The sequence below is a fragment of the Rutilus rutilus genome, assembly GCF_951802725.1.
Source record: "Rutilus rutilus genome assembly, chromosome: 9".
Lineage (NCBI taxonomy): Eukaryota > Metazoa > Chordata > Actinopteri > Cypriniformes > Leuciscidae > Rutilus > Rutilus rutilus.
The window spans coordinates 6,460,800-6,477,327 of record NC_140223.1 but is presented as its reverse complement, the minus strand read 5'-3'; the positions used below and the strand labels follow the sequence as shown (position 1 = coordinate 6,477,327).

Below are 16,528 nucleotides of genomic sequence, written 5' to 3'. Positions count from 1 at the left end.
GTTTAATGCCTTACTGCATGTATTCATATGCTTTTATCTGGCACAATGTATAAAGGCAGTAAACACTTAAATCTTATTCCTGGATTCTCTTTGTATGTTTGTTTAAAATGGGGTCATAAAGAACATTTTCATGAATGGTTCTACAGAGAATCTTATAAAGTGACATGAAGAACTGTTATAGGCTCTTTTAAGAACTTATGAAGCGGGTTCTTGCAGTACCAAAAAAGGCTCTTTATGTCACATAAACAAGGTTATTCAAGAAACCTTGTGTCTTGTGTCTACAGTGTCTCAGAACAAGATTAAAAAAAGCAGAGCCGAGATGAGATGAGAAATTCACAAGATATAATCGTAATAACCTCGTCTGATTCTGAAATGTTGCCATAGCATGTAGCTACTACACATTCAACAGTTCAACCAGCTCACCAGAACTTGTTTTCAACACTTTTATTAATCATATGCATTGTAAATTAATAAGTCATGATATCAAGAGACATATCCAAAAACTGATTAGGATTTGGGGGTTTGTTCAAATTTGGGATGATGAATTGGAAATAATTTTGTCCAGGATAAAGAATAAACATTATAATATTCAACATTAGAGAGTTCCAACATATTTATCCAAGCTGAACTATAAGGTGACGCTCTTCAGCTTCATCCACAGTGGAAGAAGTACTCGGCCTCTGACTGATCACCTGAAGGAAAAGGAAGATGTTCACATTCGTACAACAATGGAAACCTGTACATGGATTAAATCTGAATAAACAATGTGCATCACTTGATCAAAGCATTCAACACTGGCATATTAAATCTTACTTGTTTGGTAGTAATCGTACACTTTAATCACAGCTGGCTTGAGATTCTTCACTTGAAGAACCTGTTTCATTTGTATCTGGTAATTCACTGGAATATTTTGTGGGATCTACAGGAGGAAACAAACTCATCAGTCATGGACATTACGGATAAAACGTTTATTAAATCGACCTATGACATAAAATCATATGAATGTTGCTGTTTTCTCACCTCCTTCAAATACACAATGACACGATCATCTTTAGAATCGACCCGTTCCACAGGGTTTCTGTACGTTCCCCAAAAATCTTTAAGCTGTGGGGAAAAAGTGCTGGTTAATTTTTAAAAAGGGAAACTCTAGAAATGTGTAAAATTTTGTGATGAATCACTCAAACGCACCATTGATGTATCAGCTGTGAATCCAGATAAGAGTTTAATATCCACAATGACCATGTTAGTCCTTTCCTGTAGACCATCATATCTGGAAAAGAGCAAATTGAAAGGTTCTTAAATGCCTCATATAAATGTACAAATAAGAGAGAACAAAAGCCAGTATAATTACCAAGACACATGCAGAGTTTTAATCACTCGAATCACTCATAATGTGTCAATAATAAAAATGTTGTATCTCAAGTCAGTGTGTAGTGTTTTAACTACTGAGATACGCCGTTTCAGTTTATATTGCTTTTGTGTTTATTAAGATGTTAAAAAATATTCAGAAAACATTTATTTGTTAGTTAATCTTAAAGGTGCATTAAGCAACTTTTCATGTTAAAAATACCCGTTTTTCTAACCCATACATGCTTAAACAATTGCCTGATGGGCTGAATGAGCCCTTCTATGATCACTGCGATTGCCTCTATAATCCTGTACAGTAAAATAAATAAGAGGGATTCGGGACGGAATCGACTGGGCGTGACGTCATGCGCGTTCACGCTCACCTGGTTATGTCTGGCAGGTTTGTGTATGTGCCATTATGATGCGCCATTATCCGCATCAGCGAAGACAACTCGAGCGACTTTTGTAAAAGTAGAAGATGGATTCAAAGAGACCGGCTTCTAGTTCATCCCAAACCCCAACGCAAACTCCATGTAACCGCGTGCACAACTCTGGTTGCAGTTTCGCGTGTCGCCAGAAGGGGGCATAGTTCTGCAAAAACTCAGAGACTTGCGCAATGCACCTTTAAGTCATTATCATGTTCTAGTCTTTTGACTTAAAGTCCTCCTGTGGTGAAAATCAAGCTGTTAATGTTGTTAATATGTGTATGTGGTGTTTTTAATATGCTTTAGGACAAATCACGTGTAAATTCACAAGTCAACACCATTTCTGAATATTTTCTCCTTAAAACTGCAGTGAACCAAAGACAGTCTCAAAAACACGGTTTGAAATCGCTGGTGTTTCTGACGTCACAAACTACCTTGTAACCAATCAGATCAACGTGTGATCATCAACGAGTGGATCTATGAGCTACTGTGAGTGAGTGGAGGCGGGGCTCGTTTGCATATTCATAGAACCGCGTATACTCAATGAGGCAAGGGTGTAGAGTTGCATTCAAGCCGTTTTAAGGCATGAAGAATTTAAAGATGTCTCTTACTTGACAGTGAAGTTCAAAATGAAATTTTGTCCCAATGTTTTGCAATCTCCCTCAACCTTAGCATCAATGCTCAATGTTTTCGCTTCAGTAGGAGTGGGAATGTTGTAGAACTGAGCCATCTGAGAGAGTCAACACAAAGAAAAACACATTCATTAATCATCTCACAGCAGAAAAACCACCCTGACAGCAACATAAAGTCAACTCAGATCCGGCCCACATCTGATACGCGATGAATCCAAATGTACCAGATGTGGCCCGGATCTGGGCCGACACTATGTTGCTGGTCTGGGCATAAAATGCCAAGAGAGAAAGTGAGTGTGAGTAAATGAAGCTGAACGCACTACAGACCTGCACAGACACACAGGTTGAGCCCTTCACTTCAATGCTGTATATGGCTGGAAGTATCTGCAGCTGCTTCTCCTGGTACAGTAACTTGTTGTCCTGATTGACATTAAAGTGGAGAGTGTCTCCTGCTGACCGTACCGTCACTGTGCTGGAGCCGTCAGAGCTGAACACTTTGGTGGCGTACAAAGACAGAGCCTGAAGAGCCACCACTGTGTCCTGGGAAATAAATGTGTTCAGTAATGCCACTTTTACTCATTCACACCAGCAATAATGTGTTTGATTGAAGAGGTTTGAGTAACCTGTGTGGAGGAGAATCCTCCATAAGCATTCTGCTGCTTCACAAGCCAGCTAACAATCCTGTTAGCATAGCCCAGATCAGCTGTAGTGACTGAATCTGCAGTGAGAACAGCAAGCAGCACATATGAGCTGATCTCCACTGCCAGAGAATCAGAGTCATCAGCAGAGCCAGACTGAGACCAGTGGAGAGAAGAGCCTTAAGGACAAAAGACACACGCGTAACTCAAGGAGCATGATTAAAACAAAAAGGTAACACTTTAGAAAACTGTTCCATCATTAATGAATAACTTCACAGAAACAAATGAGTAACACACTATTAACATTCTATTAACTACTATTATTATATCTGTGGAATACTTGATTCTGATTGGTCAATAGCAGCATCCAGTGGTGTGTTATTGCTCGATAATAACCGCTGAAAACACAGGCTCAACGGGCTTTCTTCATGGAAGTTTTGCTTTTGGTGAGCTAATAAAATATTAAAACTCAGTCGAATCAATATTTTGTGTACGGTTATTTAATTATGCCATCCAGTCTCGTGGACTCGCTCTCTCTTGTTTCATTCAAACGCAGATGCTGTCATTTATGCGACAATTTTTTTGTACACTGTTGGATTATTAGACAACAAACAAGTACGATTTTAAAACAGTTTCATGAAATCAGAATCTCTTATCCCAATAATTATATATGTGGTGAAATGCTGTGTAATAAGTAGTATGACTGTATACCGTATCTCTTAAATGTCCATCTAATTTGAACTTGTCGCGCTAGCAATAGCTCTCAACGCGGAACCTTTGCGTTTAAAGAGCTAGTTAAATATTTGGAATTAGATCAATATTTCGTGTCTAATTATTTACTTATGTGGCAAGTAGTCGTGTAATAAGCGGCATAATGCACATTCAGCCGGTTGTTATCTCAGAATAAACCCCTTCTGGCTCACGCAAGACCCTCCTGATCACCCTGTCGGGTTTATTCTGAGAGAACAACCAGCATTATACATTATCTTATACTTAACTAACAAGAAACTCTGATTAATGAATTAGTAAGAAATAGTTGAATGTGGTAGTTCACTATTTGCTAATCAGTAACTACTACTTTTTCATAACTCACAGAGGACTACAAAGAACTACTGTATACAGGTTCATAATTAAAGGTGCCATAAGCGATGTCGGGAGACGTAACTTCTTGTTGACATTCGAATTGTTGTCAAACAAAATGGAGGCTAGCTAGACCTTCCCTCCTCCTCATCCCGTCTCGTCCTTCCTCCTCCCCGGCATAAAGGAAAGTCAAAGTAGTCACTAACAAAGTTGAGTTTTACTGATACTTCATTCAATGTGTAATGTCACCAAGTTAGATAAATGCTTTTATATATTGCAGAACAGAATGCAGAAAAAGAGAAACATTATCTTAAAATCGTTTCGCCACCTGAGGTTAATAACTATAGCTCCCATACAAGGACGCAATAATAGCAATCATATACAATAACAGCATGATAACGTTAGCTTCGCGTTTCCCAGTGAGCATAAACAACGGCGGCGGCGTCGTAAACAAATTTAGTCAAAGTTGTCAATAGCATATAAATGAACATTCAAATTCATAACAAACAGTGGGTGAAAATAATCATTCACACAAATTGTCGCCCTACCTATTGATCGCTACCTGCTAGAAACATATATGTTGAATTCACCAAAGTTAACGCTGATTGCATAGTTCTAGCTAATTACATCCTTGTGTTGGTTTGGCGAACATGAACATCAGTTTAGAAAGAAAAATGGATTTACCCACCAGTTCTGCAAAAACAGAGCAACTGAAAGTTGGACTGGAAGCCCTTCTGCCGGCGGAGTTCTCGCCACCTTTCGAAGGTTTTTCTGATGTAAATTCGGTACTTCGCACGTTCCTTATCCTTATCCCTCTTCTTTGCAATTTGTTCATCAGAACGTCGTCGCTTTGGTCGTGTGTCGGCCATAATTCAAACTTCCCTCTTCATGCTTCTCTCTCCTCCACACCCCCTTCATGTGTACGCGCACTAACCCCCCCAAACCCCACCCTCAAATACTTCTTGTCGGTTATTGGCTGGAACACTGTTTGTTGTGTTTCGTGGTGCGGGTGAGCCCAGTTTGTTTTTGTTGCCGTTTGTGGAGCCTGTGGTGTCTAGAGAGAGCGCGTTTTTTTACAGTGTGTTCAGTGGACAGGCAGCGGATAGTGAGGAGATGTTTGTTGTACGCAGTGATGGGCAGTAGGCTACTAGCTTAACTACATTTGTCAGTAGCTTGGCAGTAACGTCGCTATTTACAAAACCAAGTAACTTTTCAGCTAAGCTCTTTTATTGATCAAGTTGCGCAGTAGCGTCCTCGAAAGCTAATTTCTCCTGGACATTTCTGACATTTCACACATAACAGTGTTTCCCTGCAGCCATCAAACACATAAATTAGGAAAACAGGATGTTTCTGTGTCGACGACAACACGCCTGGTACAAGCGCATGCGTAGGCCTACAGACTAATGTTTACGATGACGACACACCATAGACAGTAAGCGACACACACACACACACACACACACACACACACAGTCAGAGCTGCCAACTCTCACGCATTGGCCGTGAGACATGCATTTGATTGGTTTCACACGCTCACACGCCACACCCCCGATTTCTCACGCTGAAGTGTCAACCCGGTCGTTCAAATGCCTGAAAGATGAGTTTATCTATAGATCTACCTGTTGAGCCACTCGTGATCGACTAGTTATGCCGCAAATGAGTTAAAATCTCCCGGAATCTAGAGCGAGCACGGATGCGAGACAGAGACTGTGCTCAAACCGCGTAGCGCGCGCGCACGGCAGAGAGGGAAAGTGAGCAAGAGAACTTTCGTGTGCAGAGAGCATCCTGATCTAGAACCCCTGAAATCAAGCTTAAATCAGCTAACGAAACGAATTAAGTAGGAAAGAGGTGGGAGAATGGAATAATTGATGAAGTCCAAACAGTTTGATAACTCATGCTAACCAGCAGAGGGAACAATAACAAGCTAGGTCCACTGTTAGCCTATGCAAGACAAAATATATTTTAGCGTCTAGCTATTGGGCTATTGTTAGTATAAACAACAGTTAAATAACAGTTCTTAGGAAAATACAATTAATAATGTTAATTTGTAAACTAAACTCATCTTTTTGTCCTATTCAGGCTCATTGCTATAATTTTTTCTTACTTTATTTTATTTACAATTTCAAAAGGCATTCTTGCATAACTAGAGCTAAAAATGTGCTCTGATTTGTATTTATTTTTGTGTGTATTGGGCTATTGTTCAATGAATGAATCATATTTTAGCCTTTATCTGACTGACAGTTGTGTTGATCACTAAAATTGCATTGACTTGGCATGCAGTTTGATTAAATTATGTTTTATTAACAAAGTTCGGGAGGAGCAGGTTCAGATAATTAACCAAATTATGCACAGCTGGAGATTAATCAGTAATCAACTCAATGACAGAGTATAAATTCACAGCAGACCTATCTCTGTTCATTGAAAGTTTGTCAGCATCCCTCCTCCACCCCATCTCCTCACTTCCAGTTCCATCTACACTTACCAACTGGGGGGAGTACTCTGGGTTCGGGCCTAACTCCGAGCTCGGAGCCCTCCCCCCGGACAGCACGCCAAATACGCATAAACTTATTGTACTAATTATATGTAGATGTGAACTCGTGAACTGAAAGTAGCTACTAATGTAGCATATCAAGCTACTTTTGACAGTTTGTAACTTAGCTTGCTACATTTTTATGGGTGGTAGCTTCTGTGTAGTGAAGCTGAATTTATTGTAGAGTAGCTGGTAGCTTAGCTCACTACACATATCAAGTAGCTTGCCCATCACTGGCTGTACGTGACAAAAAATGTTTTGGCCTAAAAAACGCGTGGCATCGCTTAGAGCACCTTTAATGTTAATAATCCATAATGCATAATATAAGATAATGGTAATCCACTAGTAATGACTCAAGTGTTACTACATCCTTCTAAAGGTTGTACTAACTACTAATAATTTGGATCAGTATTCTAAACTGAAGATCATGGGAACACACTAGTAATGACTAGAATGTAGTTACAAGAATGTTAATAGTGTGTAACTCATTTGTTCCTGTGTAGTTACTCATTAATGATGGAACAGTTTTCTACAGTGTTACTAAAAACAATAGTACAGTCATAAAAGACAACAGAAAGTCATCAGAAACAAATCTCTTACCATCTGAAATAGCAACATCTTCCAGTTTCTTGAAAAGCTGCTGTCGAGTGTCCGTGTCTCTAGCCAGACTGAAAGTGTAGGCGAGCAGGGCAGTGGTGTAAGTGTTATTGACATTCTCAGTGACGGACCTCAAGCATGACAAACCTTTACTGACGACAGGATCCTGTGACAAAAAAAACACAGAGGAATAGACGCTGTGAGTGTCATTTTTCTATGAGTTTTTACACTGTAAAAGGTGTTCAGTTCACTTAATTTTTTTTACCAAACCCATTGCCTTAAAATTATTAAGTAAATAAACTCAATTCTTAACTGAAAAAATTAAGTTATGTGAACTTGACAATTCCACATTACTTATTTTTTCGATTAAGCATAAGTTTAATACTTACTTAATTTTGAGGCAACAGGTTTCACCAATTTTTTTTTAAGTTAAAGTTAAAATGAAAATGACCCCATGTTTTACTCACCCTCAAGTTATCCTAGGTGTATATGACGAATACAATCGGAGTTATATTAATAAACACCCTGACGCTTCTGAGCTTTATAATGGCAGTATATTGCATCATTGCATCCATCAGTTTGAAGTTCAAAGAAGCTCATCTATTCATCATAAAAGTGCTCCACAGAAGGTCTTTATTAACCCCCCAGAGCAGTGTGGAGTTCGCTTATGATGGATGGATGCACTTTTTTGAGCTTCGAACTGATAGTTGCAATCTGGCAAACTGCCGATATAAAGCTCAGAAGCATCAGAGTGTTTATTAATATAACTCCGATTGTATTCGTCTGAAAGAAGAAAGTCATACACCTAGGATACCTTGAGGGTGTGTAAATCATGGGGTAATGTTCATTTTAAAGTGAACTACTAAGTCAACTGATCACTTTTTACAGTGTACCATGTTTCCTACAGATGAACTTACTGTGACTGGAGTTTCCAGCTCAAGCAATGATGCAGTAATGTAGGCAGTCATGGTCACATCATCATTCACCCCACCCTAGAATTTATTAGACATAAAGGATAAATAAATCAACACACTCAAACCACTGAAGGAAAGTTCATCTAGACAAACTGTGATGTTGGCTTGAGAAAGTCTGAATAAAGACGATAGATAGAGAGATAGAGAGAAGAGGACAGACCTTCATTCTGTTGTTGAACAGTGTTCCCTGTTGGATAAAACAGCCGTCTGAATCCCGTGTGCTTATTAACCAATTCTTTGCACTCTGAATAATTTTTGGATCAATAAATATGTATTTCTGTGCTTTGCCAAAGGACCTCAGCACAAAGGCAGTCAACCTGATGGTGTAGAAGATATAATTAAAAAAATGTCATCAGGTGTTTCAATGAATTATCCATCATAAATCTCAAAACAAGTCATTTGAACTGAGACAATTTTTTAAATGTGTAAATTGTGTTTATTATTGTAGATTACCTTGATATTATTTCTGTTAAACAAAAGTAATAGTGAAAATATATTTACCATGTATTCCCTTTACCATGACCAAATGTGCTGTATGATCCATCCAAATGCTTGTAGTTCATTTGTCTCTGGTATCCTGTTTAGTGTGATAATGGTTAACACTTCAACAGTTTGTTTGGGTGACTTCAACAGGTGTGTTGAATAATGTATAATTTGGTATCAAACCGTCTCAGTATTTTCTTGACATGATTTTGTCTCTCACCGCTCTGCAGGAAGCCTGTGGCTCTCTCTCGGATGGCCGAGGTGAGCTGCTCCGTGTTCTCCAGATACTCCAGAATGTAAATATTGGGAGAAAGAACAGCCATGTTTTGCTCTCCACAGCCGTACGGCATCTGTAATAATCCATGAAGGTTCCTCAGTGCACGACCCAATATGTCGCCTGTAAACCATACACAAATGACACTCACTACATTTTATAAGTCTAAAGCCAATCTCCTCATTTCTGCTCATGATTGTAAATGTTACCAATGACTGAAACAGAGGATCTGGCTGATCCCTCTATCACATCTTTAGGAAGAGTCAGAGCCACTTCCTCTGAGAGACTGTCACCTATGAACCAGACAGACAGAAACACATCAGTGATCAGCAGAGTAACGCTATAAACATTTTAATACCACCTGTGAAGTCCCAATAATAATAATAATATAATCACAAACAGGAATTATTGTGATTCAAGCACTTTAGAAAAGGGGAGAAAATGGCCACAATTTCAAAATTTGGCACAGCTGAACAACTAAACTACAGTTGTCAGGAAAGGCTGACAAATTTCAGCTTTCTCAATTAAAATGTCCGATACATATGAGTATATTTTGGCTCCCTCTATTGGTCCTCAAATTTGGTGTGTCCTCAAAATGTCCTCTATGCAATGTGTACTTATTTTCATGAAGTTGGAGTTTGTGTTTAGAAGACAAAGAGGGTTGCAGCATTATCAGCGCTTGTACACCAAAACATATGAAATATCTGCAGACTAACCCTTTGGACACAGTAACCAGCTGTGAGTCTCTGTCTTTTCAGTTCCTTCCGCCTGCAGCAGAAATCAATCACATCAACACATCATACATAAGCAGCATTAAGATCATGAGTAAATGATGACGTGTGCTGACCTGTACGAGCAGACTTCGTGTGACCGTGTCAATGCGTCCTCTCTCCGGGACGCTCACAATCTCATTGTCACACACAGTCTGGGACGCCTCTGCCTCTGCACTGACTGTAATATTCAAGACTCCTACAACACAAGACATGTACGTGAATATACAACTGAGAAACAGACGCGTTTCCATTACCCTTCAAATTGAGCAAATTGCAAATTAAGCCCATTGTAAACACGTCCATTTCGGAAAAAACATTTTTATGCTCGCATGAGGTGGTTTTTCAGGCAATTCGAAAAAGGAATTTCAACTACAATGGAAACAGTTTTTTCACATTTACAGGTGACCTGAACTTATTCCTCACACGATCATTCACAGTTCCTCTGTAGCCACGTTTCCATTATGATTTGTGCAAAACTTTTGCAGTATTTTCTAAATGTCGATAAAAAAAATTTATGAAATTGATGCTGTTTACATTAACCGATGTTATGCGACTAAAACATCATTTTTTCATCTTGCAAGAAGCCTAAATTATGGCGACGGATGTTGGTAGGTTTACGTATATCGCAGCCACCGCACTAGCCATTATTTTTAATCGAAGGAGACGTAGGCGTGTTATCCAAGCTTTAATGGCAAGGAAAGCCTCTTATACTTAGGAGCGAAATATTTAGCAAAATATTCCTTTTTCGAACAGCCTGAAAAACCCACTCATGCGAGCATAAAAACATTGTATTTTCAATGGAAGTTTTTGCAAAATTGACATCTTTCCAATGAGTGTAGTTTCAATTTGCATTTTCAATTCATGCAATTTGAAGGGTAATGGAAACGCGTTGAAACTGCATGTTTAACATTTACATTAACATCTTCCCTTGCCAATAATGCTTGGATAACACGTCTACGTCTCCTTCGATTAAAAACAATGGCTAGTGCGGTGGCTGCGATATATGTAAAACTACCAACATCTGTTGCAATGATTTTTGGAATGACTTTTAGTCGCATAACATCGGTTAACGGAAACGCCATCATTTTGCAATAGTTTTTTATCGACATTTCAAAAACATCCCAAAAGTTTTGTGCAAATCTGTAATGAAAAGGCGGACTGGAAAACTCACCAAGAACAGAGGGAGTGAGGATCCATTTAAAGGTTTTTCTTCCATTAGCACATAGACAGGATGAATACTGATCATCAGAGGAGGCTTTGAGAGTGTAGTCTGAGGAAGGAGCTGGAGACACTTTAACCTGTCAATCATACACACATGATTAGTGGCATATTTGATATGATTTGATTAGAGTGCGTCTGAAATCTCACCATGATGCACTTGGACAGATAGTTGAAGACAGTGGCCTTCAGCTCAAAGATCTCCCCGCGGATGATGGAGTAAGGCAGAGAGAGCTCTAGGAAGAAGGGCTGGAAAACTGTCAGCTGAGCAGGAGGAGCCAGACCCAGACCTTCAGAGGACAGGCAGAAGGCCTCCGTCTCCCAAGAGGTGATGGTGTCAGGAACCGTGACAGGAACCTGAGCTGATCCAGAGTCCCTGTGGAGGAATTACAACAATAGGCATATTTGATTCTGACTCAGCCATTTTTCCTGTAATAAATGACAACATTCAGCACACAGATGGATTAAGAATCTGCAAAGCAAGCAAGGTATTTTCTGTCCTGTGGGCGAGAGGGGAGGAGATGATGTATTAAATATAAGTCATAAGATAAATATGATGTTAAATGTACTGATTATGCTTTAAATACCCCACTTCAGCAAGTTCCCAGATCCAAGTTTCTGGAAAGACAGTTCGAATTGTCACTGCTGGAGAATCAGGTATTGAATCAGTTACATCCTCTGATACTTCGCCATAATACTCTGGAAAAAAAGTGATATTTTGCAGCTTTAAGTGATGTTCAAATAGATACTCTTCTCTAAAATGTGGGTGAGGCTCTGTCCCTACACTGTATAAAACTGGAAAACAAGTTATATTTTGTAGTTTTAAGTGATATGTATGTGAAGAGTACGTCAAAATGATCTATTCTATATCCAGTCATAAGTAAATAGAAAATGTAAGGTAGATCATTATTTTAATACACATATTTTCACATATATTAAATGTTTCAGTTTATTTAGTTTTAATTTTAGTTTTAGTATTTTAGGGCTGCAAAAGTGAATGTGTAAATTTTATCTTACAAAAGTTATATAGTTTTATAGATGAGTTTATCTTACCAATATTAACACTGATTCAAAGTTCACTACCCCCCCCCCCCCCCCCCCCCAAAACAAAAACAACTATGTCTTTAAAAGTTGTCTTTTCCTACTACATCTCTATAATTGTGGAATTGTTTGAGTTTCACAATTTCACAAATTGAATATATTTCATTTTTTTAAATATATTTCATAACAAGCACCAACATATTAAAACATTACAGCTTGGATTGTAATAACAGTACATGTACCTACCCATCTCGCACTCAGGGACTTCCACAAACAAATTAGTTGCCATCTTCAATCCCACGCTCTGCGAAATGGCAATGATGAACCACAATAAAAGTCATGAAAATACAAATTACTTTTAAATGTCAGTATAATCATAAAGGCTTTTTATGCATTTACTTACACATATACTCTCCCAATCATTATCTACTGCACTGCCACACATATAATCCAACTGTTACCTTTAAGGATTCATAAGTGAATGCGTATTCCCAAAAACACATATACGGACACTCGTCATCTTCAACAGTCCTAGGGTAATCTGACTCCGATTGCACTGGCAGCAGGCTGAAGATCTGTGACGGGACCATGTTCACACACTATCAGTATGATTTCTAAATAATACATGTATTTCCAACAAAACTTTATTTCCATTTTGGTGAGAAAGAATTAAGATTAATGCTAAATTTCCTGAGATCAAAATGTCAGCTGATGGATCATAGCAGCAATAAGTAAAGTCTGTTATCATTAGATTGACACTGTAGATTCCCACTATGAAGAGACACATTTAATCAACACTGAATCTTAAAGCATCTAGACCTTGTCAGCATCCAGACGTTCTCGTGACTTCAGGATCAGGACGCTCTGATCTACAGCACTGAGGCCACACAGTGAACCAGGCTGAGCTGAGAGCTGGAGAGTGTTTTTCTCACCGGGAACTGCTTTAGCAGGAGAAAACTGCAGAGATACCTGTGACATACAGGGAATAGGATTTATTTTAGAAATGAGTCAGTAATACAGTTTAAAGAGGCTCATTTCTAAAGCTACAATGCACACCTTGTTTTTGAAACACTTTTCAATGTTGAAATCTTTGCTACTAGCCACAACCGTTTCACTGGGCAGAAAAACACAGTACGCCAGAATCTGCACTACAGGAGCCAGATCTAGACTAATAGACAGTTTGAACGACACTGAGCCCCTTGCTCCATCAGAAATCTTCACTTCAACCTTCTCATATCCATGATGAACAATCACTCCTCTGGACAAGACCTGAAACAGACAGATGACACTCTGATAACAAACTGACTAGTGCAGCCAAATAATACTGTTGAACAAAAACATCTCTGTGATAATGTACATACTGCACATGTTCTCACCATATAGACGATGTCAGTTTTGAAGTTTTTAATTGTCTCTCCAACAAAATAATACTTGATGGTGACTGTAAACTCAGAGTCACACTTTAATGGTTGTTCAGTATTCTCTATAATCAGTTCACTTCGTGATGGGGTGTATAGAGAGGCAGGTTGGAAGAGCTTGACTGTTTTTTTATCGAAAGCGATGTAAGACGTGTCGTCGTCAAGGTCGTAATCATGGACCTCTGGATGGACACTTGCCTAGATTACAAAAAATCTGAAATAACTCATGTAACTAAACTCTTCAGGCAATACAAAAGAAAACGAAGTAAACACAAAATATCTTACTATTAGATCAATATCACTTTTAGAATGACTGGATGTATTAAGAGAGAAGTTGGCCAGTCCAGCGCTGTCTGTAGTGAGAATTAGGAGCAGTTTTGGGGACCGTATGTGACCCTCCATAAGATAGACCTTTTTGTTTTGAATTGGTGCACCTTTGACATTTGAGAGTTTTATCTGTTGAAAATAAGATTTTGAAGGAATAAATTACTATATCAATAAAACATATCACTGGTGTTAAACTGAGACAAATGGATTTTAGACTTACTTTTCCTTCAATAACTGATCCGTGTTGATATGTTTTGGGCAGGTCAGTAAATGTGACTTCACCAATTTTATAAGTGAGAGGTACAGACTTTGTCATGGTGATCTCTGTAAATAGTCAAAACACCTACATAAATATTTATTCAAATAAAAGTAAATTGAAGAAATGAGAAAATGAGAAATTCAAGAAATGTAGGTAACAGAGATCTGACCAAATTGAACAGCTCACCTGTTCCTTCTTCTGTAACCATTGCCTCAACATGAAGAGAAATCTGCATCACATGCTTTAGTGTGACGTTAAAAAGGAGTGATGGATCTAAGGTATGGATTGCACAGCCTGTCTTTTTTATCTAATTATAATGAATGAACACAAACATAACTATTAACAGAAGAGTGGTTTAATTAGATAAATGTATTAAAGATAATGTACTTTGTTTCAACTCACATACCTCAATGGTTTCCTCTAAACACACTGAATCTGTTTTATAGAAATCTCTGGGCCAGTCACGGCACACTTTCACCCGTGATTTACCAGGTACAGGCTGTCCATAAGTGTATCTGTGAAAAAGGTACAAGCAACTGATCTACAGCCCAGGGTTGAGTTAAGAAACTAATATATTAGGATGGGGGGTTAAAGTAAGAAACTGACCCCAAGAGTTAAAAAATAATAATAATACAATTAACAATTAAATGAAAGTGTGAACAGAAGAGCACGTTGCTTTTTTAATGCAGGAAATAAAAAGAAACCACTCACTTTCCGCAAACCTCAATTATCAGTTCCTCTTCTTCAACACTTACTTTATTTGTGGTTTTTACAGTAACTTCAAACTTAGGCAAAACTAGAAGTCAGAAATCAGAGTTATTAGTACTCAATTTATATATTAAAAATGAAAATACAAACATATTATTGAAACTCTTCCCATGCAAAACTACAAATTGTCTGTTCCCTTTCAAGAGAACTCGTGCTTCGTCATAAGTTACGACACGATTATGGGAACACCTCTGCGTGATTGCGTCTTGAAGCACGTGTGAAATCAGTCCAATGGTGTGGCAGAACGTCATAATACGTCTTAATTTTTCTCTTGTGGCCCATAAGTAGTGAAAAAAATTGAGAAGTATTTCGTTTTAATCAAGTTGTTTTTTAAATGAGGAGTAAGCTAATCTAACTAATCTTTTATTTTCCTCGCAGCTCTTTGGTAATGGGGTGATGCGCTTTAAAATTTTTGCGGGGAAATCCTCTTCTGATCATCGTCTATCGGCGCATCAGCGCACTGCATCTATCAACTGAGCATCGTCTATCGGCACAACCTGGCACGGTGGTTTTTGTGGGGCCCTCCAGTACAGGGTTCTTCCTTTTGGCTAGCACTGTCAGCTTGCACTTTCAAGAAAGGCGTGGATGTTGCACTGGTTCCTCTGCGACTCCAGGGCATTCGCGTGTTGAATTACATCGACGATTGGTTGATACTAGCTCATTCAGAGCACATGGCGTTTTAACATCGAAATGTTGTCCTCGCTCATATGAAAGAGCAGGGGTTGAGGCAGAACGTAAAGAAGAGTGTTCTTTCTCCAGTACAGAGAACCACCTTTTTGGGTGTTATGTAGGATTCTGTGATGATGCAGGTACGTTTCTCTCCTGCACACATAATCCTCTCAGCATTAAAAGAGCTGAAACTAGGCCAGTCACGCACTGTCAAACAGTTTCAAAGATTGTCGGCAGCAGCAGCCAAACTCATACATTTTGGCCTGTTGTACATGAGACCCCTGCAGTGGTGGCTCAAGACCAGGGGATTTTCCCCGAGGGGCAATCCATTCCACATGATCAAAGTTACAAGAAGATGTCTTTGTTCCTTGACGATGTGGAGGAAACCCTGGTTCTCCTCCAAAGGCCCAGTGTTATGACTTCCTTGTCGTCACGTGATGTTAATGACGGATGCTTCTCTCACGTGTTGGGGAGCAGTCCTGGAGGGCCACTCATCCCAGGGTCTGTGGAAGTGCGTTTTCTGATCTACGGGGGACATGTTCTTGTCCATTTAGACAACACATCAGGGGTCGCTTAGGTTGAGACAAGGGCTGAGGCCCGAGGAATGGAGAGGTGGTGGGTTTACTCCGAGGTGGTGGGTCTTCTATGGAGGAGGAAGAGAAGTGGAAAAGGACATATTAGGGTCTCAAGAATGACACACTGTCTGCTTTGGTTCTGTCTGACTCATCCAGCCCCACTAGCGTTGAATACCATTATGCCTGTATGCATTTCCCCCGGTCACTCTGCTCCCGGGAGTAATGGAGAGAGTTTGCCGGGAGGGTGCCCATCTACTGTTGGTGGCTCCTCTTTGGCCAACTCACATCTGGTTTTTAGACTTGATATCCCTCCTCTATGGCTCCCTTAAGGAGATTCCGATCAGGAGGGACCTTCTGTGTCAGGCTGGGGCTAAATATTTAACCCCCGTTTGTGGTTTGTGTCAGAGTCAGCTATTCGGCTGCTCCCTTTGAGCCTGTCAAGGAGGTTTCAGGAAATTTTCTGACCTTGAAAGCTTTATTTCTTTTGGCCATTACTTCTC

The 16,528-nt window shown here is 39.3% G+C and overlaps 1 protein-coding gene across 1 annotated transcript in view; it reads right to left on the bottom strand.

The window, feature by feature from the left end:
* Nucleotides 1–429: 429 nt before the first annotated feature.
* Nucleotides 430–16,528, bottom strand: part of LOC311296621 (alpha-2-macroglobulin-like) — a 34,025-nt gene continuing 17,926 nt past the window's right edge. The window contains exons 8-35 of the mRNA XM_084418466.1: nt 14,728–14,812; nt 14,423–14,531; nt 14,203–14,323; nt 13,978–14,081; nt 13,716–13,886; nt 13,389–13,628; nt 13,069–13,281; nt 12,832–12,981; nt 12,474–12,587; nt 12,259–12,316; nt 11,559–11,670; nt 11,122–11,347; nt 10,925–11,051; nt 9,828–9,949; nt 9,697–9,748; nt 9,190–9,273; nt 8,927–9,103; nt 8,725–8,800; nt 8,384–8,540; nt 8,167–8,241; nt 7,253–7,415; nt 3,028–3,221; nt 2,732–2,944; nt 2,384–2,502; nt 1,189–1,270; nt 1,021–1,104; nt 814–919; nt 430–692 (exon numbers count right to left, since the gene is read on the bottom strand). Coding sequence (XP_084274592.1) covers nt 652–692; nt 814–919; nt 1,021–1,104; nt 1,189–1,270; nt 2,384–2,502; nt 2,732–2,944; nt 3,028–3,221; nt 7,253–7,415; nt 8,167–8,241; nt 8,384–8,540; nt 8,725–8,800; nt 8,927–9,103; nt 9,190–9,273; nt 9,697–9,748; nt 9,828–9,949; nt 10,925–11,051; nt 11,122–11,347; nt 11,559–11,670; nt 12,259–12,316; nt 12,474–12,587; nt 12,832–12,981; nt 13,069–13,281; nt 13,389–13,628; nt 13,716–13,886; nt 13,978–14,081; nt 14,203–14,323; nt 14,423–14,531; nt 14,728–14,812 — 3,575 coding nt within the window. The 3' untranslated portion in view covers nt 430–651. The remainder of the gene's footprint in view (nt 693–813; nt 920–1,020; nt 1,105–1,188; nt 1,271–2,383; nt 2,503–2,731; nt 2,945–3,027; nt 3,222–7,252; nt 7,416–8,166; nt 8,242–8,383; nt 8,541–8,724; nt 8,801–8,926; nt 9,104–9,189; nt 9,274–9,696; nt 9,749–9,827; nt 9,950–10,924; nt 11,052–11,121; nt 11,348–11,558; nt 11,671–12,258; nt 12,317–12,473; nt 12,588–12,831; nt 12,982–13,068; nt 13,282–13,388; nt 13,629–13,715; nt 13,887–13,977; nt 14,082–14,202; nt 14,324–14,422; nt 14,532–14,727; nt 14,813–16,528) is intronic.